Source organism: Phyllostomus hastatus, unplaced genomic scaffold, assembly GCF_019186645.2.
Source record: "Phyllostomus hastatus isolate PE091 unplaced genomic scaffold, TTU_PhHast_1.1 phas_scaffold_39, whole genome shotgun sequence".
NCBI classification, from domain to species: Eukaryota; Metazoa; Chordata; class Mammalia; order Chiroptera; family Phyllostomidae; genus Phyllostomus; species Phyllostomus hastatus.
Genome location: NW_025334028.1, coordinates 27,934,846 through 27,961,341, shown reverse-complemented (window position 1 = coordinate 27,961,341; position 26,496 = coordinate 27,934,846). Strand labels below are relative to the sequence as shown.

At 32.1% G+C, this 26,496-nt stretch overlaps 1 protein-coding gene across 3 annotated transcripts in view; it reads left to right on the top strand.

Annotated features, from left to right (window-relative positions):
* TBCK (TBC1 domain containing kinase) overlaps positions 1-26,496 on the top strand; it is a 186,693-nt gene that overhangs the window by 33,506 nt on the left and 126,691 nt on the right. For all 3 annotated transcript variants that reach the window (XM_045820116.1, XM_045820113.1, XM_045820115.1), the window contains exons 4-9: positions 7,185-7,299; positions 8,618-8,691; positions 19,270-19,411; positions 23,577-23,637; positions 25,132-25,193; positions 25,557-25,618. In XM_045820116.1, coding sequence (XP_045676072.1) covers positions 7,185-7,299; positions 8,618-8,691; positions 19,270-19,411; positions 23,577-23,637; positions 25,132-25,193; positions 25,557-25,618 — 516 coding nt within the window. The remainder of the gene's footprint in view (positions 1-7,184; positions 7,300-8,617; positions 8,692-19,269; positions 19,412-23,576; positions 23,638-25,131; positions 25,194-25,556; positions 25,619-26,496) is intronic.

Sequence of the window (26,496 nt, the reverse complement as noted above, 5' to 3'; positions counted from 1 at the left end):
TAACCCCTTATCAGATGTATCAGTGAATATCTTCTCCCATTCTGTGAGTTGTCATTTTATTTTGTTGACAATTTCCTTTGCTGTGCAAAAACTTTTTAGTTTGATCAAGACCCCATTTGTTTAATTTTTTCTTTTGTTTCTCTTGCCTGAGGAGATATAGCCAATAAAAAATTTCTATGAACAATATCTGAGATTTTGCTGCCTATGTTTTCTTCTAGGATTTTTATGGCCCAGGTCTAACATTTAAATCCAGGTCTTTGATCCATTTTGAATTTATTCTTGTGTGTGGTATAACACGGTGGCCCCATTTCATTTTTCTGCATGTATCTGAGTCATATTCCAGACTTACAGCTTTCAATTTTAGTTATTTCTGGAGTGAGAATTAAATTGTAAAATATGCCTACTTTAACAATTTAAGGACAGTAGACTTTTTTTTATAAACTGATTACAAAATAATCTTTAGGTAAGCAGTTAATTACTGCATCTTCCATTTTAAAACATCTGACTTTGAGGCAAATGAATCCTTAAATTTAGCATGGATGGGTGTCCTCTCAGACTAAAACATGTGTGCCACTAGTGAGATGAATTACTTCCTTTTTTTGATTACAAAGATTTTTTTGTTTCTTTATTTCTTAGGAAAAAATCACTTTTTAAAATATTATAATATTTTAAACAATACTTAGTAAGTGACATGTGGCAAATTAAGAGCCTTAAAGACATTAGTGTATCACTGAAAATACCCCCTCTCCAATTTTTGTGATTATAAACTAGTGAATCATTAAAAGTTATATACTAGTTGAGCTCTTTTGTCTTGAAGTTATGGAGGAAAGTTTAGGTTAAAGATAGCATAGTTATATCATTGTATTATTATTTGAACATTAGTCATGAATATTTATTTTTCTCTCCATTCCTTAAATCTCGCAGTCGCTGACTATATTTTGTCTATGTTTCTTTTGCCTTACCATTTTGTCTTGGGCTTATACCAAGTAAGGAAAGTTTTAGATCAAAATGAAACTTTCTGTGGGAGGTTTTATAAGGTAAAAGAACATCTTGAACTTATAGAATCCAGAAGTGTTTCCTTCCTTTGTTTGCTGACAATATGGGTATTTTGGCTTGTGGAGTGGTCCTCAGAAATATCATGGATTATAGATGTTAGGAAATAGCATGTGTGGTTTTAGTTACCACCTGTACAGGAGTGCCTTCCAAATTTATTTCACAGCCCTGACCCCTTATTTTTTTCTTTGCCTCTATTTCTTGCGATCTGAATAATATCTCTTCTTAGAAACGTAAATACTGAAAAACAAAACATGATAGTTTGAGGTTTATAGGAATTTCTTGTGTTTTTTTAAACGTCTTTATTAAAGCACAATTGATAAAAAAGAAAATGCAAATATTTTATGTATACGTTAGTTGAGTTTGGACATATGCATACAGCTATGAAACCTTCACCATAGTTAAGATAACAGGCATAGCCGTCACTTCCCAAAGTTGCCTTGTGTTCCTTTTTTAATTTTGCACATGATGAGAACAGTTAATTTGAAACCCACCCTCTTAACAATTTTTAAGGTTTTTTTATTGTTAATTCTATTACAGTTGTCCCAATTTCCCCCCTGTGCCCTCCTCTGCCCATCCCACCCCCACATTTTTAAGTGCACAGTACACTATTGTTAACCACGGGCACTGTGCTGTACAGCACATCTCTAGAACCTATTCATCTTACATAACTGAAACTTTGTACCAGTTGAATAACTCACATTTTCTTCTCTCCCTAGCCCCTGGTAACCACCATTCTATTCTCTGCTTCTATAAGTTTTACTCTTGAAGATACCTCATATAAGTGGACTCATGCACTATTTATCCATATGTGACTGGCTTATTTCACTTAGCATAGTGTCCTCCAGTCCACCCATGTCATCTCAAATGGCAGGATTTTCTTTTTTTTTTAAGGCCAAATAGTATTTAACTGTATGTATATATCACATTTTCTTTATCAATTTGTCAGTGGACATTTGGTTATAAAAGAGAATCTATGTGGTATATTTTCAGTCTGACAAAATTAGTTATCCTCATTGATTTTAACCCAGTGTTTTCCTATGTATATTTACAGTATTCACTGTTCTGACCTTGCACACACACAAGGGACACAAGGAAACTGTTGGGGGTGATAGATATGTCTGTTACTTTGATTGTGGGGATAGTTTCATGAATGTATGCATATGTCCAAACTTATCAAATTGTATGCATTATGTATAATTTTTGTTTATCAATTATGCCTGAGTAAAACTATTTAAAATAATAAAAACTCATGAAAGACACTGAAGTACGATTGAACAAATGGAAATACATCTATTTTTCTGGGATAAAATAATTCAAATTCATAAAGATGTTGTCTTAGATAATATACAGATTTAATGTGAACCCAATTCAAATAATAAATACAAGTATTGGTATCTTTGAGCTAAAAAAATTGTAGGAGTCTGTCTGAACAACTTAGTCTAATTCACAATTTTAGCCAGATATCAATGAGATTATATTTTTATTTTTGCCTATTATACAGTGGTTAATTCTTTGTTCAATATGAAAAAGAGACTAGAAGGAGAGAGATGTTTTCAGCAAATGAGTAATTTTAATTGTGTAAATCACATACTATTAATTCTTCTACAGTCCATTTTGAGTTAAATTGTAACATACAATTACTGGACATATAATTTTTTTTACCTTATTGTTCCTCTATAATTGTATTAGCTACTTCAAAATAATATTTAAATGATTTTATGATATAAGTTTTTGCAATATTAAAGACCAAAGCTTTAAAAACAAGTAAATATACAGTATTTTACAACTACTGATTTCTTGTAATTATATAAAATATTTTTATCCTTATACCTTATATTTTTAAATAAAATTAAGTATTAAAAGTACAAAAAGTTAGAAAGCATATCTGATGTGCTGTCTGATTTGAACTGAAGAGTTCTGAGTCCATTAACTAAAATGTATATGTCATCAGAAGTAATAGCTGAGAAAAGCTATGCCGTGAGCTTCAGCTTTTTGAGTTTTTAAAAGCTATTTCAATGTATATGCTCATCAGCTTGAAAATAGCATGAATGTGTTTTTTGGCCCGCAAATGTTTTCCAATTATATCTTATAATCAATTAGCAAAAGCAATTAGAGAAAGTAGAACATGGTCTTCTGTGCCCAGCTGCTTTAGAACTCTTTTAATTTAATGGAAAAAAATCACTGTAAAGGTTTGGTTTTAATTTTCATGAGAAAGATGTCTGTTTTGAAGTAATGTGCAACTGAGGTCCTCTAGTGTCACAGCTAAATATAACACGAGCTTTTAAGATTTTATGAAGTTTGGATCCCCTAAATTCTATGCATGAAGTCCAGGTTAAAAGCCACCTTGCATTAAGGGAATCTAACAATTTAATTTTTAATATTTATATGTAAAAGTATATTTCTTGATTCACCAAAGTTCTACCAGATTTAATGTTTTCAAAAAGAGGAAAAGTGATAGTGGTGTCAAAAATTATAAATTGCTTGTAGAGCAAAGCCCTGGGTAGATCATGCATGTTCAAACCCTGTCTTCACTATTTATTGTGTTAACTTGGACAAATTATTTAATTTCTGTAAACCTCAATTTCCCAATTGCTTAACTGGGAATGGTAACAATGTCTGCTTCCCTCAGTTGTTGTGGGGATCAAAGGATACACTGTATGTGAAAAATCTCAGCCAAGTGCTTAGCAGGGTAATGGTTCATTAAGTACAAATAAGAATTCATTTTTCATCAACACAACTGGATTAAAGGGAAGATGATATTTCGTGCAAAGTGACTCATAACTAGCCAAAAGGGGAAGTGGGGGCCACCTGTTTTAAAGTATATATTTGCCCCCACTTTAGAATTATGAATCTTTGGATAGTCTTTCAGGTTCTAGGCACATTCATAACGAGAGTAATTGTACCTAGGCAGAATTCAGATCATTAAGTGAACAAACCTGGACAGTATGATGTTGACAAGATGACTTGAATCTGAGACTAAATTATTTCATAGGTTCCCAGGACTATACAATGAATCATAGCAAAATGACTAGGTTAAGTTATAGCCAACTGACTTAATGTAATATGACGCAGCCAATAAAATATTAACCAAAACAAACAAAAAAACCCCAAAACAAAACAAAAGAAAACAAAGATTTTATGAAGTTTGTCTCTGAGAGAGAGAAGAAGAGAAAGAGGAGGGGGCAGAAAAGAACAAGGTCAAGAAAGATTACTACTTTAGATTTGACTCATAGCACAGAACCAAATGAGCTCAAAAACTAGGTGGTTATGTTTTGTTTGTTAATCAATCTTAAAGTTTTTTTGTTTGTTTTTAGGAAGGGGAGGGTTTCCATTCTTTCATATTCATGTATTTAGCAATGTAATTATAGTTGTTTTAAGTTTGGAATTTTTTCCTTTACATCATTGATTTGTTTTTTGAGGACTTTAATGAAAATTCTGTTAAAATTCCAAATTGTTCTTGTTTCACACATTCTCTGTTTGCTTAGGGCTGGCTATGTGGCACTTTAATATGGAACATACTATTGATAAAGAATAGTTTATAGGTTGGTTCTAATAAGCATTCTTCATGAATAGTAACTTTTTTGTTTTTTTTACAAACTTTATGGAGAATATCAATTTATTGCTTTATTTTAAAATATGGTTGATAATCAGAAATTACCAGACAGTTGAGGGAAAAAATCAGTTTGAGAAAGAGAGCCAAAAAAGAAAAAAAAAATTAACCAGAGGAAATGAAGATGACACACTGTTTTGCTTACTGAATAAAAGAATTCTAATAATTGTCCTTAGAGAGACTTAGAAGAATAACATATTTTTAACCAAAGGACATGATCCAATGAAAAGGAAAAACTAGAGAAATTAAATAGTAGAGTACATTGGGCTGAAGGCCCTGCTCATGGGAAATAAAACAGAAAGAAAACAGATCCAATCTTCATATGCACACCGTAGTTTCAACAAGATACAGTGAAATGAGAAAATAATGAAAGACGTAACAAATCACCTTTTCCTTATTAATGTTTCTGTGTTAATGGAACATGAGTCTTAGAAGGGCACACCTAATGCTTACTAGCACAAATGTTCAAATGCCCATACTATAGACATACTATGCTGAATTTTATCTATGGATAAAGTGAAAAACTGTCCCAAAAGCCTCCAGAGAGGAATAACATGGTATCTGCAACAAAATTAGAATCAGTCTGACATTAGACTTCTCACTATTAACGAAGAATACTCAAAGACAATGGAGAAACTCCAATTTAAGGGCAAGAATAAGACATTTGAAGACATGCCATGTTTTAAAGTGTCCTACTCATTTCCCCCTATGATGTACAATGGCCTCTGTCTTTTGAATTGCTGTGCACTCTGCCCCCTTGAGGACTTGCTTACTGTGTCCTCTGCCTGAAACATATTTCCAAGAGAGCTGCATGTCTTTTTGACTTCTTTTAGATGTCTGCATAAATATTACCTTTGTAGTGAGGCCTCTCTTCTCTTCTCTACTTTTTTGTCCTTAGCACTTAATCACGACATGCGATATTATGTATTACTTGTTTATTTGTTTAGCCTTCAAGAAAGAAGGGTAGGGTTTTTTAAAAATCTTATTTACCAAATATGATAAGATAAAAATGATATAAGTAGCTATTTATATTATTAAAAATAGAAGTATATTAATCTTATCATTGTGCACAATTAACAAAGAGTTAATTATATTAAATAAAAGTCCAACCACCAGGAAAATTGAAACAGAAACTTCTAAGGGTGGTTACCTCTGGAGAGTTAGAGTAGGATGAGAGGAGAGAGGGATTTTGGTCTTTCATGTCTGGTTCTTTTTTATGTTTTTTTTAGAGGAAGGAGTCATATTGCAACTTTTTAAAAAGTATATTATTCACCCCACTTTTTAAAAACATCAGTTTATTGAGGTATAATTTACATACCTTAAAATTTACCCTTTTAATGTACAATTCAAACCTGCAGAAGGTCAGATGCACAAACACAGTCATGACCTCGTCATCAAAATTGAGAATAGACCATCATTGCACAATTTCCTTCCATTCCTTTGTAGTTTGCCCGTCCACTTCCCCAAGCCCATGGCAACTAATGATCTGTTATTTCTTTTTTGTGCTTTTAATTTGTCTTTCATTTAGTGTGGGTTTCTTGTAGCCTGAATATAAATGTTTTAATTCTTATCTATTCTGATAATCCTTTTATAATTGGTGAGTTTACATAATTTATATTTAATATAATGATTGATACATCTGAATTAAAACCTATTAGTTGTTTTCCAGTTGTTCCTTTCATTTTTGTCCTTTTTTCCTTTAGTTGTGCCTGCTATTCAGTGGACTATTTTTTAGTAATTCTATTACGTCTGTTACTTGACTTGTTATTTATACCTCTTTTAAAAATTATTTTGAATGGTTACCTGCAAATATTAATCAGTTTTTTAAAGTCAATTCAAAATATAAAAACATGGGTAGAAAGGAAGCCTATACCAAAATGTTATATTGTCGGGAGGGGCACTGGGTCTCAATGAGTCTCCCCTACTTTTCTGTGTATCATTTCTCACTCCCCACATCAGTGATGTTTGATTTTTTAAAAAGTTGAGAGGGAAAGAGAGAAAGAAACTGGGCATCCCCATGGAAGATGGCTTAGAGGATATAGCGTAACAGGTAAAGAAAAATGTTTGATAAATAATGAAGTACCATAGTTGCTTTGTGGATCAATATGGAAAGTAAGATCATGTCTATCTACCATAAAATATACTGTAGCTATTTTTCAAGGATTTGACTATTTTTGTCTTGAGCAAGATAGATGTTTTTCATTGGTTTAGTTCTGCCATACTTCCTGATAATTTGGAAAGCCAAAATTCTTTTTCTGGAAAGAACAAATGTGCTTTTAGAGTACCCTTTAGGGAACTGGAGGATCTTTGTCAGATGAATACTGTTGTAGTCATAAAATTCAAAAATATGTACAAATCGATATTTTAGAAAATGCATGGACTTTTATTTTCTCTGAATAGAGGAGGAACAATAAAAATATAACTTTAAATTTTGTCACAAAACCTGATTTCATTCATCAAAATAGGTTCTATATCTGCTGTTTAATTGATCTGTGATTTTTTTTTGTTTCCTTTGTAGCTGTTCAAAGGTTTTGTGCATAGCATTTGAGGTACTCCAGGGCTTGCAGTATATGAACAAACATGGCATAGTACACCGGGCACTGTCTCCTCATAACATACTTTTGGACAGAAAGGTAATTACAAAAAATATATTTAAATATTTGCTTGTTATTTGAGATTGAAGACTACTGAAATCAGACACACTCAGGTAATCAGAGGGTAGGATAAGAATATATTTTCAGAATATTCATAATGAAGAGATGTACTTGTGATGTTATAAAAAAATATAAGTTATATAAATCCTTGTGTTTTCACATGCATTGTTCCCTTTTTCCTAAGGGTCAGTTTCTAATATCATGTCTGTTTTTCTTTCATTTGTTTTCCAAAAAAGTATGTATTATAGCTTCCTAATCCACCCTACCTCTGAATTTGCTTTTATCTAAAGAAATCCTCTCAATTTACGTAGAATGTCTTTTCTCACAGCACAACTGCATTGCATTTTCTCCTCTTTATTCTTTGTTCCTACTTTCTTTTCTTTATGTTAGTCCCCATTATCCAGTTGTTCATACATAGCTCCTTTTTTTTTGTAGTGCTCCTTCTACACTTGAAAATTTTATGAGTGAGTAATAAGAAGCTAGTCAATACTTCTAATAGAATTATAGGTTGCAAAATGGTATATTTTCAGGAATAATCATAATTTCATTAGTTTTCATTTGAAAATAGGATTACTCTTTTTCTCTGATTCTTTTCCAGACTTTCAGTACAGTTACCCTATGACATTAAAAATTATAAAAGAGAACATGGTTCTTATTAATTTCATATTTATAACAGTAGAGTACCTAACCAATGTGAATTGCTTTAAAATATAAATGTTTTGTAATTCTGGGGGATAAAGTTCTGAGGAAAACAACAAACTAATTTTGAAATCAACTTAATTTTTTAATCTTAAACATCTAGAAAAGGGAAAATTTAAGAGATTTATAAAATATATTTGCCTTTTATTAGGAACTTCAGTTTTGAGATAATTAAATTAATATGTTGTGAATGGAATTGCAACTCACTGAAATAAAATATTTTGTGAAAGTTACCACAAAGTATTCTAAGTAAGGATTCAAAGCAAATGAGAAGACTTTTGCTTTTTTTTTGCTTTGTCAAATAGCTTGGAAAATATAAACAGCAAAAATGTTAATGTTTGTGTGTGTGCATACATATACACATACATTTATATGCATACTTACATATAAGTATATATGTACATATATAGATTATGTTTTTAAGAAATATAAAACAGACTTCAAATACTGGGAAACAGTTTTTAATAAAATCATATGATAAATATATTTGTGTCTGACTATATGATGGATTCTTTACTTATAAAATGTATAATGATGATTTTCCCTGCTAGTAATATTAACATACTCCAGAGTGATTTTTTTCCCTTTATTTTTGTAGGGACATGTTAAATTGTCTAAATTTGGACTTTATCACATGACAGCTCATGGTGATGATGTTGATTTTCCAATTGGGTAAGAATATGTTTTCTTTGAGTGTTGTCCTAAACTTTGTAATCTTTGATAAAGTGTGTGTTTTGTTAGTTATTTGTGACATTACTTTTTGATGTACAACTAGCTTTTATTGACATAACTTACTTTTTGAAATACTTTTAAAAGAATAGACAATGAATTTTCCCAGCACCTGAAAGTTCCCTGATGTTGATCTTTCACTGAATTGGCAGGCAGGCTGAAATATCTTGAAATACCTTGCTTACTTTGTATCACTAATTAATTTTTTTAAAGATTTTATTTATTTATTTTTAGAGAGGGAAGGGATGGGGAGAGAGAGAGGGAGAGAGAGAGGGAGAGAAACATCAATGTGCGGTTGCTGGGGGTCATGGCCTGCAACCCAGGCATGTACCCTGACTGGGAATCGAACCTGCGGCACTTTGGTTCGCAGCCCGTGCTCAATCCACTGAGCTATGCCAGCCAGGGCTCACTAATTAGTTTTATTTAATTCAGAATTAGATAAATGTGAAGCAAGAATTCTGAAAAGATTCTTATGTATGTCCTCAAAAGACTGAGAAAAATTGCTCTCATATTATTTTTCTTTGTTTCTGAATTTAATTCCCTACTTTTTAAAGGTATAATTGTATCTTAAGACTCAAGTCATTGTAAATTTCAGAGGTGATGGGATAGATTCTATACCTGAAAGTCTGTGTTTAAGTTTGAGAGCTTTATTTGATCATTTCTGATACAGAAATGCAGGTTTATGTTGTCCTCCAAGGAAAGAATGAACATTTTTTTTCATCCTGTACTCAAATGTATGCTTTTGACATAGACCTTTGTGTTATTTTTATTGTGTGGTTGCTTTTTAAATATATAAATAATATAATTCTTTTATTATTTGAGTGTTTAATTTTGATATTATTTTAGGTATATAGAAGTTATAAACTAGTCCAAAGAAATTCTGTATACCCTTTATTTACTCAGATTCCCCAAATAGTAACATTTGATTACATTTGCTTTACCTCTTTCTTTTCTCTTCTTCCTACATATATATGTGTGTATAAATATATTTTTAATCATATAAGAGTAATTAGTACCTAAAAATGGCCTTTACCCTGAAATATTTTAGCTTGTATTTCCTACAGTAATGAATTTTTTACATAAACATAAATGAATTATCAAAACCAAGAAATTAATATTGATATAATACAACTATGTAAGCTACGAACCTTCATTATACTTTTTAGTTATTGGGTGATTATTTTTAATAGTACCCATTTGTGTTTTGCTGTTTTGAACTCTCTAAATTCAGTTTTATCATCGCATTACTGAGAATTGTGGGTCAGAGCCTTGGAGTATTTTTCTGCTTAAAAAGTTAATTATACGTTTTTAAAAAGATCTCATTTATATATTACCCTTTTATCTTTAAAAGTTAAATTATAGGTTTCTTACCAAAACTAGATATGTTAGGACATTGAGCAAAAAAAGGAAAAAAAGACTCATGGACATGGACAACAATGTGGTTATTGCCGGGAGGGGTGGGGAGTATAAGAGGACTAAATGGTAATTGAAAAAATACAACAAAAAATAAATAAAGTAGCCCTGGCTGGCATAGCTCAGTGGATTGAGCACGGGCTGTGAACCAAAGTGCCGCAGGTTCGATTCCCAGTCACGGTACATGCCTGGGTTGCAGGCCATGACCCCCAGCAACCGCATATTGATGTTCCTCTCTCTCTCTCTCCCTCCCTCCCTTCCATCTCTAAAACTAAATAAATAATATCTTTTAAAAATAAATAAACTATTTAATCATTCCTTCCTTTATTTATTAAGAAAATATTTATTGAGCACCTTCTCTTCTGCCTGCTGAATATAAAAAATCAATTAAGTATTTTCCTGTCTTCAAGAGGTTCAAGGTTTATTGGCATTTCTTTGTTTGTTTATATAGCCTACTTATGAAGGTACATAAATTCATAATTTTAAAGTTCTGCATTCCAAAACTTGTAGTCATAGGCAGCAAATAATTGTTGTTATAAGCACTAAAACAGTATTTTGTAAAAACAGTCTTCACTATTTGTTTAAAAACAAGTTTTGAATGTAATCGAAATAAGTTCAGAATAAAACTCTAGTATCTTCATCATATGTGATAATTACCTTTTGAAGTAGCTTTGAGGAGCTGTGGTAAACATGATTCCTGCTGCTCTATTTTGTCTGAATTAATTTGTGTGTGAGAGAACTCCAAAAACATAATATAAATATGAATTACTTTAATTTTTTGCCTTTTACTTAAAGGTCCTTTAGGTTATGATGAGGAACAGAAAAAAGGAAGTGATTTTTCTTAAACATATCAAGCATTTTTGGACTACCTTTGAATTGAAAAGGCTTGAGTGGAACTGGTCTTACGTTGCCATTTGGCCTGGCTTACTTTGAAGTCATAGACCCAAAGGGTCTGAACAGAAGGTATCAAAGAGCAAAATCTGAAACATTAGCCAGGAAAAATAAAGTGATCAAAAAGCTAAGACATGAAAGAAAATATTTATAACAGAAGAAGCTTTCAGTTGATTCAAAAGACAAATATTGAGGAATAACAAAGTAAAATGTTAACATCTGTTTCAAAATATTATAAAGAGTTAGAATTAGACATTCATTTTAGCAGGCCAGTAGCTTAATACATTGTTAGAACTTCAAGCAGGTGATGAAAGCCACTTATATTTACCTCACCAGTCATACAGCAAGGTTCTGGTAATTTTCTTTCAGTGTTAAAATGCTATCTTTAAAGAAAAGATACCTGTTACAAAGAGATATTCTACATTAAAAAACAATCTTAGGGCTTATTGATTTTATTAATTTAATCAGCCCTTGATTGAAGCAAGGGCCACCTCTCTGCTTCTAGAGCTCCCCAGTCAGAGTTTTAGGTGTGATAACTTACAGTGCTCCTTGACTTTTTACTCCTCATACTATTATTTTGGGGTTAGATGTGCTAGAAACAGGATTAAAAATGGCCACTTGTTCTGGACATGTTATGGTGATGATAAAAGTGCAACATTGCTTTTGTGACATATTTTCTAGTTTTATTAATGTATTTGCATATATATATTCACAAATATTTATAACAGTTTAATTAGGTAGGCATTATTATTTATATTTTACAGATTAAGAAACCCAAATCACACTTAGAATATGTGCTAGGACTGAAATGTAGACCACAGGCGTTACTGTATTAACTCTAATACTATTTCTACTCGACTTCAGCTGTCTCCAGAGACATCCCATATTCTTTAGAAAAGCAATATAATATCTTAGGGTAAATGACCTAATACAAATTTGTGTATGAGAGAAATACATGGAGAAATTAAAAGAAAATTTTAATATCATTCTCATGATATTAAAGTGAAAGAAAAAACCCTAATTTGCCCATTTAAATTTAAGTTATGCTCCCTGACTTAATTGGCTTGTATTTCATAAGTAAATAAGAAGTATTGACAATCATACTGTGAGAAGGTATCTATAGAAACACACAGGAAAAAAAATGGAAGTAATAAGTGAGTGCTTACATGGCATCCATTACATAGATGTTACATAAACCTAAGTATATTTTGATTAACATCATTATTGCAGTGTGACATAATAATCTAATATCATTGAATCAGAAAATCTAAACAGAAAAAATATCTAGATGGTTGTACTCATGACTGAACTTGACAATAAATGAAGAAAAGGGTAGGCACACATCCAACAAACAGAGCAAAAGTTCTCTCATTTTTCAATTGTATTTTGAAGCTGTTGTCTTTCCTTTTGTGTCCAGTCAGCAAGATTCAAATTTAACAATTACTAGTAGGTTTGCCTCTTATGTATGATGTGCTTTTTAAATTGTTGTCTTTAAGGCAGTCCTAACTGGCATTTTGATAAAGGATTAAGTAAAAAATATATGTGTATATACAGTATATAGACAGAGACAACAGTGTGGTGACAGCAAGAGGAAAAGGGGGATGGGTGTACGTGGAGGTGGGCAAAGGGGACACAAATGGGGACGGAAAGAGACTTTGGGGCAGAGGGCAACCGATGCCATGTGCAGATGATGTTTTGTTGAGTTATACACTTGAAAGCTGTATGTGAACCAGTGTTACCCCTATAAATTCAATTAAAAAATAAAATAAATATTTTTTTTTAGTTTTTTTTTGTGCAAGTCACTTGACTAATACAATTTTTTTAAGATTTTATTTATTTTTAGAGAGGGAAGGGAAGGGGAGAGAGAGAGAGAGAGAGAGAGAAACATCAATGTGCAGTTGCTGGGGGCCGTGGCCTGCAACCTAGGCATGTGCCCTGACTGGGAATCGAACCTGCGATGCCTGGTTCACAGCCCGAACTCAATCCACTGAGCTACGCCAGCCAGGGCTAAATATTCTTTTGATTAACAAATATATACTGAGCCATTGGTAGTGACTGAGGATTTATAAAAATGAATGATACATCAGTGCCCTCAAGGGGTTTATTTATATGAGAGGTAAACTTTTGTATATTAAAAATATAAACATAAAAACCTCAAAATGTATAATATTGCATGTTGTGTATAGTCTACTAAATAAAATATAGAACAGGTAAAATAAGTAGCTGACAGTCACTAGAGAACCATAAGAAAGATACTAATAAAATAATATGGGCATCACTAAGGAGAAATAATTTCCACCTCAGCAGATCAACTTCAGGTTCATGATATTACTCATGAAATGAATTTATCAGAAAAAAAAGAGTTTTAGTCATATGGGAAGATTTTTTTAATGTAATGTGATTTCCTTACCATTTTCTTTATATTTTACCATAGAATTTTTCCCCTAAGCATTTCCCTGCACTTAATAAGTACTAATATTTCTCTTCAGTGAAATATACTGAAATTAAACAATATCAAAATCTCATAAATAGTAACTAGGATAAAATAGTTGATTGAAGTGAAAATACAAATTCCCCAAATTCCCAGAATATTTTAAAATCTGAAAACACCAATTACAGAAGTGTAGAGAAAGTTGCCTTTCCCAAGGAGATACTGAGACCAGATTCATAAACAAATTCTACCAAATCTGTAATGAATGATTAAATTCATTGCTGTTTACATTATAATGCTATACATTTCAGGATTTTTTTAGGGACCATTCATTTTTAAATTTTGGGAATATACTTTATTTAACTCATATATCCCAAAATTATATTTTAATAAGTAATCAATATAAAAATTATTGAGATATTTTACATTCTTTTTCTTTTTTACAGGTCTTCCAAATCTAGTGTATATTTTCATACTTGCAGTACATTTTAAATCATTCTAGCCATATTTCAAATGCTCAATAGCCACATATGGCTAGTGGCTTCCATGTTGGACAATGTAGCACTAAAGAATACACATCCAAATTTCTTAACATAATTTACAAAGGCTCACATTTCTTCCTAGCCTGATCTTCTGCTTCTGTCCCACGTATGCTCCCCACTCTGTTCTCGCCTTATTCTACTACGTGTATGCTCCTTCACACGTCCATGATCACTGCTCCTTCAGTGCTGCCCCCACTCCTTGCCCCCCAACTCTGCTCCCTTAGCACTGCCTCTTTTGTTGAGTGGTAAGCTACTCTGACATTAACCTTAAGACTTCTCAAAGATACCACATAAAATGTTAAAGTTCTAATTTTACTTATTGTATTATAATTTTAAAATTATTATGACATTATTAAATGTGGCATCCTGTTATTTTATATCATTATTAACAGATGACTTAATTATCTATAAAAACTACTCAAAAGAGTCCTCAAAAATTATTAGACTAAAGGTGTAGTAAGGTTGCTAGATAAAAAATTAAACCAAAAAATTATTTATAAATCAGCAGAAAATATGAAATGCCTAACAAGAATCTAATGAGGTATAATCAATAATTTTGGGAAAAATGCATCTTTTTTGAAGTACATAAATAAATATGGATCTATCATGTTCATAGATTGTTAGGGTCAGTGTTGGAAATAGACTAGTTCTCCCTAACCTGTCTCAACATTTGATCTAATTTCAGTAGAAATTCCAACTGTGTGTGTGTGTATGTGTGAGAGAGATATTACAGGATAATTCAAATATGTGTGTATATATAGAGCAAACATCTGAAAAGGACCTAGACGCTCCTGAAGATAAGTTAAAGAGAATGTGTGTGTTGGGAGGGCTTGTTGTAACATTTATTAGTAATTATTGTATAATGTTATAGACTAAAAATATAATAATGTTCAATATTTGAAACAGAGCTCAATTGCTTATTTATGTAGGAATAAAGATAAAATTGTATATATGCAAAAATGATTTCAGTTGGACTAAGAAACTTAAATATGCAAGGTAAACTATCAGACTTTCAGAAAGTAACACAGATCATTTTGACAAGATAAAAAATCACTTAAGTATGGGAGAAAAGATTAATTAATTTAAAGATTAAGGACTTCTCATTCATAAACGAATACCAAAAAGAGAATGAAAAGACAAGCCAGAATATGGCAGAAATTATTTTAAGTCATAATTAATGAAAATGGAATTAATATCCAGAATTATAAAGAACTCTCTCAAAAACAGTAATAGAAATACAAACAACTATGGAGTAAGGGTTAACATAGCAAGCATGTCACAGCTATCCTTAGAAACTAAGTCCTCCTTGCGTAGTTGGTTCTTGACTAACATGTGGCAATTTCAATTTCAAAAGCATTTGATCCCATGGTTTCTGAACTAATAAGGTTAGTTTCCTGTACTTGTTTGTGTAAAGAATGTGGTTTATGCAGAATAATGACTTTCCTTCTGGGGGTCTTGAATTTTGGTGTGTGCTAAGCTGAAGATGCCTGCATGACCAGTCAATGAAAACATTGGGCACTGAGCCTTTAATGAGCTTTCCTGGCCAGAGCATTGCATACATGTTTCTACATTTTTCTTGCTGGGGAAAAGTGTGTTCTATATGACCTCTGATAGGAGGGAGAGAGCTTAAGGAAACCTACATATACGGGTTCCTACAGATTCCTTGTATGTCTTTTTTTCCTGTGATTCAGCTATATATTCTTACTCTGTCACTATAATAAATCCTAGCTGTCAGGCGGTGAGGGACAGATACCATATGATCTCACCTTTAACTGGAACATAATCAACAAAAGAAAACAAACATATAACCAGACACATTGACATTAAGAACAATCTAACAATAGCCGGAGGGGACAGGGGAGAGTCTAGTGGGGGAAAGGGTTTTCAGGAACTACTATAAAGGACACATGGACAAAACCAAGGGGGAGGGTGGAGGCAAGGGAGGGAGGAAGGTTTGGCTGGAGTGGGGGAAGAGCAGTGGGGGAAAATGCAGACAACTGGAATTGAACAACAATAAAATGATTTTTAAAAATATTTTATTTATTTAGTTTTAGAGAGTGGAGAAGGAAAGGAGAGAGAGAGAGAACTCAGTCAGTGTGTGGTTGCCTTTCATGTGCCCCACATTGGGGCCTGGCCCGCAACCCAAGCATGTGCCCTGACGGAATCGAACTGGCGACCGTTTGATTCACAGTCCCACGCTCAATCCACTGAGCTACATCAGCCAGGGCACAATAAAATAATTTAAAAAAAAAGAAAAGAAAATGCAGGGGGAAAAAATCCTGGCTGTGAATACATTTGTATTCTGAGTTTTATTTGTCCTGGTGAATCTCTAAATGTGGGGGTGGTACTGGGGACCACAACACAACAATTTAACAGAGAAATGAATAAAGACCTAGAGGGTATTTTGCTAAGTGAAATAAGTCAAAGACAGACAAATATAATATGATTTCACTTATATGTGGAATCTGAATAACAAAATAGTTGAACAAACAAAATTGAAACGGATGAATAGACACAGAGAACAGACTGGCTGCCAGAGCAGAGGGGGCTTGGGGAACTTGGTAAAAGAGGTAAAGGGATTAACAAGTCAACATTGATAGTTAAAAAATAGTCACAGGAAATATGAAGTACAGCATATGGAATATAGTCAACAATATTGTAATAACTGTGCATGAGGTCTGTCCAGAAACAGTCCAGCCATTGTTAATATAAGGAGAATGGTTTGCATGATGTCCATGTAACCTGGCAGCCCCAAAGAGTGGACTGAAACGTGTATGTATGAACAATGACGGCTTCACTGCTTTGGTCAGTGGGGGTGGTAGACGCTGTTTAGTGAGCATGTATACTGTGTGACCATCACATTCAAAATGACTGAGCTAGTAGAGCAAAGAATCTGCATCAAATTTTGTGTTAAGCTTCAACATTCTACCACAGAAACTATTCAGATGATTCAGGATGCTTTAAGGGGTGATAAAATGAGTGCAGCACAATAAAAGTGTGGCACAAACACTTCAAAGATGGTTGAGAATCTCTTGAAGTGGCCCCCGTTCTGGAAGGCCTGCAATAAGCAGAACACCTGAGAATGTTGAACGTGCATGGGCTGCAATCAACAAAGGTTGGCAATTCACAGTGGGAGAACGAGAAGCTGATCTGGGGATTCCAAAAGCTACTGTGTCTGAGATTTTGATGCAGGATCTTGGCATGAAATGTACCAAAATTCATCCTGCAGCTTCTGCCACCAGAGCAGAAGGAACATCATGCTGCACTTAGCAGAACTGTGAGGTCCCAAGGTGCCTACTTTGCAGGGGACTGAGGTGTCATCACCCTATGTACAATGTTCCTTGTATCTTGTATCTTTTTCAATAAATGTCTCTAGTTTTCACATTACCTGGCTGGATATCTTCTGGACAGAACTTGTATGGTGCCAGGTGTGTACTAGAAATATTGTGGGGAATACTTTGTAAATATATGATTATCTAACCACTATGCTGTATCAGTGAAACTTAAATACAAAATAATATTGAAGGTAAAAAATAAAGAAAAATACTTGAACAGGCATGTCACAGAATAGCACACCTAAATATCTAATAAAAATGAAAACATGCCTCAGTCTTCTTATCAGGGAAATACAAATTAAAATCAATGGTATTTAGGTTTCACCTACCAAATTGTCAAATATTAAAAAGCCTGTCACTATCAAGTGTTGAAGAAGAATTAAAGAATAGGAAATGTAATACAGTGCTAGTGGGAATACAAATTGATTCAATGCCTTTCAAAAAACCTTTGCCACAATATTGTAAAAAGTTAAAAATAGCTTAGAAATTCAGTTCTTGGCTTACACCCTTGGGATGACTTTTGCAGATATACATTGTACATAGTACACTATTTATATTTATTTTTATTTTTTTATCCTCACCCAAGGACATTTGTTTCATTCCTTTTAGAGAGAGATGAAGGGTGAAGGGGAGGGAGAGAGAATGAGCAAAACATTTATGTGAGAGAGAAACATCAGTTTGGGGATAGAACCCACAGCAACCTGGGTATGTGCCCTCACTGGAAATCAAATTCACTACCTTTTGGTCTGCAAGATGTCACTCCAAGCATCTGAACCACCCTGGCCAGGGCGGAGTAACACTTTATAATATTTAAAAAACAGCAAACAAATTAAATAACCATTATATTAGAATGGCTAAGTTATGATATATCCATAAAATACAAGTAAAAATTAATGATGTAGCTATATGCAACAGTATGGGTGACTTTCAAATACATAATGTGGATTGAAAAGATAAATCACAGAAGAATATTGTCTAGTAATATAAAGTTTAGAAATATGTTTGACTAAATGTACTTAGGAGTACACTTATGGTAAAACTGTAAAGAAATGTAAGAAAATTATAAACATCAAAATTCTAGCTGTCTTTTCCTTTCTGGGGGGATACTAGGGAGGCATAATTAGGGACAAGCAGAAATAGACATTTAGTGATAATAAGGTATTTTTAAGCTGCGTGGTAAGTACACAGGTATTTATCAGAGCTTTATTTTCTATACCTTATCCATAGTTAAACTCTGTCTGTAGTAAATATTTACTCACTACAGTACTTACTAAAGCAGTTTTCAAGAAAATTTATGTCGGTAAAGGTAAAGGGAAATTGTCACCCTCTTGTTTTGCTTGTAAGAATATAAATTGATACAATCTGGAAGAGCAAGTTGGTGATATATATCAAAATTTTAAATACATATACCTTATGACTTTGTAGTGCCATATCTAGAAATTTGTCATCTCATATTTGTGGAAAATGAAATATTCATATTCATTTCAACATTGTTTATAATAGTAAAAGAATGGAACTTCCAAAATGTTCTTCATCAGAATTTGGTCAAATAAATTAAGAACCTCAATACAATAAATTATTGGCAGTTTTCAGAAAGAATGAGGCAAATCTATACTTATTGTGGTAGAATGATTTCTATACTTTAAGTGAATAAAAAGGGTACCGAGTAGTGTGTATAGTAGGCTGCCTTGTGGGACAGTTGTGATGGGTGGTCAGGTTTACATATACATAAATATGAATGAGTGTCAGGAGTACAGAGAGGGAGAGTCTTAGTTTTTTATAGATTTTTAAAATATTTTGACTTCCTATTATTCAAAATAATAAACACTGTTTCCTATGATAAAGTGTTCTACTTCTTTCCCCTTTTGGAGTTCATAATAATTATTAATTTTTTAATATGTCATTATAGGTATCCATCATACTTGGCACCTGAGGTAATTGCACAAGGAATTTCCAAGACCACTGATCATATGCCAAATGAAAAACCATTGCCTTCTGGCCCCAAGTCAGATGTTTGGTCTCTGGGAATCATTTTATTTGAACTTTGTGTGGTATGTATGAAGAACTTTAAAATAATAAAAAGAAATTATGTGTTTACTAGAATAATTTTTGGATAGAAAAACTAGTCATAATATGTTTTTGCTTCACAAATTGGCTATTATGAAGAGAAATGGCTTAATTCTCAATTTGATTTTTAGAAAAATTCTGTTTGACAATTAATTTGGCTATTATTTTGGTAATTCTAGAAATGTCTACACTTTTACTAATCGTTAATGTAAATGTTACTAGGTATAAATACCATTTTAGTATCTCTAGAAATTTTTATACTTATATTAGGTATAAAAATTTACACTGTACTGTCACTTTCTAAAATGTTTTTACTAAAAATGCTTACATTCTTTGATATGTTCTAGCTCTCTCCACTCTATGGTAGTCTTTTTTTATGATAGTCTTCTTAAATATCTTCTCCTCTTTTGTTCTCTAATGTTTCCTATAGGACTCACTTTGTTGGCTTTTTATGAGGCCTTCCCTAGAAATCCTCTGTATTTATTAGGGTAAAGATTAAGCTGAAATTAAAAGCACAGGAAGTAAAAATGCAGTAGCTTAAAGTAGGTAGATGTTTTTTCTCCGTCATGTAAGGGTCCAGTGAGGGTGGAGTGGGCTTTATTCCACAATGTTATGCAGAAATCTGGGCTGTCAGGTATGTCTCCACTGTTCTCAACATCTGGTTTCCAAAGTTCTCTCTTTATCACCCCCATTTTTTTAGCCATTAGGAAATGAGAGGAATGATTTCATGGTAACTGTATTTAAGGATTTGATCTAGAAGTTGCAATTATCCTCTCTATTTTCACTAGTGATAATTTACTCATTGTTGCCACTTGTAGGTACAAGAGAGACTAGGAAATGTTGTCTTCAGCTGGACACCTAAATATTGAGAAGGATGTTGAGAATGAGATTGGAGGGACAACTAACAGTCTGTCAATTTTGCCTTCAAGTATCTGCTTGCCTTAGGTTCCTCTTTATTATTCCCCTTTCCTCTTACAGCACTTGTCAAATTTGTCTGTTTTACTTGGACTGTGCAGTCTTTTGAGGCAGAAATTTTTATTATTTATCTATTATTTCTGTTTTCCAAGGAATTTTCAAGATAGTTTGAATATATTGTCATTAATTTTTACCGTATTTAAGAATTAGACATTATTTCCTCATTTTTGTATTTAGGAATTAATTCAACAGCAGGGGTAATAAAGCATTATAGTTAAGGTATGTCTTATATGAGTAATTCAACAAACGTTAATATTTGCTGTATATATAACATCATGACAGATTCAACAAGGAATAGACTGTGATTAAGATACATACCAAATGAGCTTATAAATTCAAATCCATAAACTTTGAAGGTAAACACAGAGATCTGTGTGAATACCAAGAAAGGAAATATTAATTTCATCATGTGGGTTTAATGACATTTTAAGTGCTACTCAAAGTGTAGGCAGTCTAATTTCAGGATGGCAGACTGAAAACACCGGCTTAAATCTTCCTCTGCATCATCAAACCCTTTAATTTAAAATATTAAGATACAAATTAATAACATACCAACAACTAACAAAGGGAACTTCTGGTACACTAAGAATTCTGAGAAAATAAGGGAGAAGCTCACTGGCAAGTTAATGCAGCCACTTAGCCACCCAGAAGTTTTCATGGTTCAAGGGTGTATAGAATTTTGTAAAGATGTGCCTACTTACATAACAAATACAAAGCATCTAAAGATGACCACTACCAATGAAAACAACAAACAGAAGAATTTACACCATTGAAAAGACTTTAAAATAAATATGTATGTTCTTTAAGAGACAAAGGAAACAATTCCATTCATGAAGCAAGTATAGAAACTATGAATCAAGAACATTTACTGAAAAAGAAAAAGAATCAGTTAAGAGTTTAAAGAAAAAAATATGGAATTTTGAAATAAAAAACATAAATTGGTGGCTCATAGGAAAATGGACAGATTGAATATAGAAGATGAAGGTGAGTAATTCCCCCAGAATATGACACAAAGAGATAGAGATTGAAAATATTTTTTAAATTTAAAAGAAATTTTTTAAGACAGGGAAGATAGATTCAAATGTCCTAATATCTGTCTTATAATAACTTTAGAAGTAGAAACTGCATAGTGTGAAAGAACCTGCTAAATACCTTGCAAGGGGAATGAAAATAAACATACAAACAACAACAAATATCTGGAAATCTAATGCTAAACTTTTAGGCGATAACCAATAGTAAAATAATACATAATATTTATTGAGCATTTATCAAGAGCCAGATATTTTTTCTAATCTCTTTACATCTATTATATCAATCAATTTTCACATCAGTTTTATTAGTTTATCAGGTTGGTTTTGTTTTTTTTACTTTATAGATGAAGAAATTGAGGTACAGAAAAGTTAAGCAACCTCTTCTAGCTATATAACAGTATGTATTTGAGCAGATTTATACCCATCAATCTGCATCCAAAAGTGGTACACTTAAGCAAAACACTAAACTGTCTTTACTGAGCTCTGATGTCTTTATCAGTGTTAATGAGAAAAAGATACATACTGAGAATGAGAATTGGATTGGCATTTAACTTCTTAGCATTGTGGAAGCAAGCAAACAGTAGGACAGTGCCATCAATGTCCTCAGAGGAAGTAGTTGAATTCTTTAATGCAAAAAATTAACATTCAGCAGTGAAAATGAAATAATGGATATATAGAATAATGGATTCTATATCCATTAAATCTATATCCATTATGGATATTAAATCCATAATGGATATTAATGGATTTAATATCCATTAAACAGGAAGAAAAATTTACTGGTAGGAAAATAACATGAGTCAAAGCCAACAGACCTGAACGCAGGCAGTGTGTTCACTGTACTGCAAGTAACCAAATGGAACTGCAACATGCGTGTGCCATGTTCATCACAAGGTGGACAAATAGCAAGCATTTAGACTGAAAGGTGTATTAGAGTCACATCTAGTAGACTTTAAAGGCTAAATTGAGAAGTCTGCATTTAGTTATATAAGATATGGGGGCCATTTAAAGTTTTTAACAGATGTTTATGAAATCAAAACTTTATACTATGATATAACTTTTAGATGGCTAATATGGTATGTAAGAGATTGAGAAGAGAGATAAGTGGTGGATGACTTTTTTCATTCATTTCTCCAACCTATATTTTTAATTTCATAAATATTTGAGAAAGATTTTTTCATTTGAAAAAAATTGGAGTCTCATTTTCTTTACATAAAAACCATGCTATCTTTTCTTAAGCGTTCATATTTTAAGCCATACAAGTTTAATTTGGTTATAATAAAAGAAGCAAAACAACAGTGAACATTAATGAAGCCTTTTCAATGGGCAAAAAATGCTAAGAATTTTTTACATTATATAGCCCCTACTGAAAGTACAGTAAATATTCCATTTTTATAGGTGGGAAAGGTGAGGCTTAAGGTGACTAAGTTACTTACCCAAGTTATACAAGTGGTGGTAGAATGTCAAATTTGATACACAATTGTTTCTCAGAGTGTAATCATTGAAGTTGGAAGTATTTGATTCCAGACTTCATTCCAAGGAGCCTCCTGAAGCTAAATAATAAAGAAACAGTTAAAGTATAATGTATGTGTTTTAACAGAAATATACCAGGTGCTCTGGGAGAACAAAGGGTGACTCTGAAATCATTGTGGGAAAAGGAAGTTTCATGGAATGTTTCTTAATAGAGACAACAGACTGCATGGATTATAATATGTAAGTCAGAAATAGTTGGGTAGTTGAAAGGGTAATCTGAATCTTTCTCGGGAGGAATCTTGCACTCTTAATAACACTCCTGGTACCTGGAATCCACCAAGACATTCAGGTATGTGTAGGTCTCAAAAGCACTTGAAATCAAACTAAAATTTAATGTGTGTGTGTGTGTGTGTATATATGTATATATGTACATATATGTATATATGTGTATATGTATATAGACAGTGTTTAAATGTTAAATATTGTGCAACATTTTGAAAAACAAGTACCCAATAATTTTTGTTTAATTGAACTAATTTTTAAAATCTAATAAAACTTCAAAAATGAAATAGAAGTACCTAATAAAGTAATTTTCAACTCTGAAGAAAAAGATCTCCCTAGAAAAAATAGATGCAAATGTTTACATGAATTCTTTTCCCATTTTATTTAGGGAAGAAAATTATTTCAGAGCTTGGATATTTCTGAACGACTAAAATTTGTGCTTACATTGGGTAAGTGTCATATAATTTATCTTTCTAATACAAATACAATCTTTAGTGACTGTTAGTAATCATATACATTGAGGTTGTATTGGTCTAAAATAGTGAATACACTTCTAGAAGGGAACCATGGTGATAAGTTTTCTGCTGACCTCAAAGTCTTCCAGAAAGTGCTTTAATTAATATCCACATCGACTGAGTTATATGTGCTTTCTCAAAGAAGTTTGTTACAGGAGACACAGTTGGGAGAATTGGTTTATATGAACCTTTGTGACAGAATCATGAAGGCAGACGTAAGTTGTTTTAGAGAGAAAAATAAGAATGGCCTATAAAATGCTCATTGACTTACAGAATTTTAAGAAATAAACTGATTTTCCAAATCCTGAAAAAAATAAAATAAAATAGTGAATACACTAAAATATCCTCACTTTCTTCAATTTTTTTATTGTTGACACTATTACAGATGTCCTCTATTTCTCCCTCCTTTACCCCCCTACACCCAACTCTCTCCTCCGCTTCCCCTCCCCTGCTTCACCACATTGTCCTCTGTGTCCATGGGCATGCATATATGCATATGTGTTCTTTGGCTAATCTCTTCCAATTCCCCCCACATCCTCCCCTCTGAAATAGCCAAGTAAACTAATGTGTGAAATCAAACTATGAGAACTTAAAATCATACTTTTCTGTAGCAGTTTACTGTCACACAATATGTCAACTTTTTAGCTTTCTGTTTGATGACTTGTGTATATAATGACTCAGGAAGAATGTTTATTTTTTCTTATAACAAGCTCATGTATTTTACATACATATCAGATGCAAATATTATCATTGAAATTTATAAAAATTTGCATAATTACTTTAGCATGGAATAAATTAAACATGTAAAAAAGACAGAAAAACAGTGATGGAGCATTTTATGTAAAAGAGTGACAGATTGGCATACAGTTTAATAGTGTTTACACATAATATTATGGAATATTATTAATAAATGATAATAAATCATAAATAAAATTCCATAAAATTTTATCACATTTACCACATTTAATTTTAAATATTGATAATATAGCTGTTAAGGAGTCTTGGCAATTTCTAAATGTCATCTACACACTAACTTATACTTTAAATTCTCAGAGAAATGTGTACACTCTCCAAATTGTATATAATAAAAATAAATTAGTCTTATAATCATGAAAAAATAATAAGTGCTTTTTCAAACATGTACATAGAAAGAGAAAGCATAGCTGAGAATTATTTATCTCCTTTAACACTGCTTTGTTTACATTTAAGCCGCTATCTTTCAGTATCTTTGATACAATTAATATTTAGTGTTTGAAGTCTTTATTTTTACCATTGTACATAAAATTTAAAAAAGTCGTAAGCTTTTTAATATCACAGTTTCCAAAACTTTATTACATAATGTTTTTAAAAATTATCAGAGTTAGGTACCCAGTATGTCTGATGAATTAGAACAGCAGCATTAATTCTTATAATTTTTCTGTTTTATAGACTGCGTGGATGACACTATAATAGTTCTAGCTGAAGAGCATGGTTGTCTGGATATTATAAAGGTTTGTGAGTATTCTGTTATTGAAGATTTGTTAATTTTGCATGTTTGAGATTCAATTTAAAGCTGTTTTTTGGGATAAAGTCCAATAAAGACTTTAAAAAAATCAAAACAGTGCAATATGAAGATCATGTATCATAGAAATGTACACTTGAAACCTATATAATCTTATTAAATGATGTCACCCCAATAAATATAACGAAAAGAAAAAAACAATAAAGATGAAAGGACAAATGGTTTGTGTTTGCCAGGTACAAATAAATCTTTGGAACAAAAAGAAAATCAAAGCATCCTAGATTAGCAAACATTTGAATCAAATGTATTTTTAAATGTATCATTTTAAATATTTTTTCTCCTTACTTACCAGGAGCTTCCTGAAAACATGATAGATCTTTTGAAGAAGTGTCTCACCTTTCACCCTTCTAAGAGGTTGGTATTTTAAGAATTTGGGATTACACTGAGATCTTTAACATATAAGTACTTGTTTTTTTTATTATTAGTTATGATATCAATGGATTAAATAAATATACTTATATATATAGTAATAAATGGTAGTCATGGCTTTAATGTGTATTCGTAAAAGAAGAAACATATTAAATCATGGACAAAAATCTGGAATATACTAAAAGAAGTTACTAGTTCATTTTCTAGCCTCCAATTGAAAAAACAGCTAAATTGTGGGATATGCATATTTCTAGACTCAAATGATAGAAAAGAAATGAGAATGAAAGCTTACTGGAAATTTATATTATAGCAAAGATTATACATGGTCAGGTAAGTTCACAACTGTTGATTACATAAAAGAATTTCTTAGAGGTTTTATTTTATCTTTTCATTTGAGTATGTCACTATTAGCTGTATAGTTGTCCCTGAACTTCTTTAGGTATATAATATTTGAAAATAATGTATTCTGATCTGTCTTTAGACAAACATTTTCGCTAAGACATGTTAGGAAGAGGGGAATGATATTAAAAGCATAGTATCGGGTAAATATGCTATATTAAACCAAGGATAGGAAGAAAACAAAGAGGTACCATTAGTTTTGAATGGTATTAAATTGTATCATTTTATGTAAGATATTCAGTAAAACAGGTACATGGTAGTCGAGCTAAAACTGAAACATTGAGATGCCCATATGTAATAGATTTGATAGTTCATAGGTGCAAAAAGCACAACAGAGGTAAAAAATTCAGCATTTACTACTTACAGTCACTTGATTATTATATAAATGTGTACTTTCAGACTCTGCCAAGTAGGACTTTTTTATATTCTATGCTGATGAGGTATTTAAGACTTTTACCTATCCC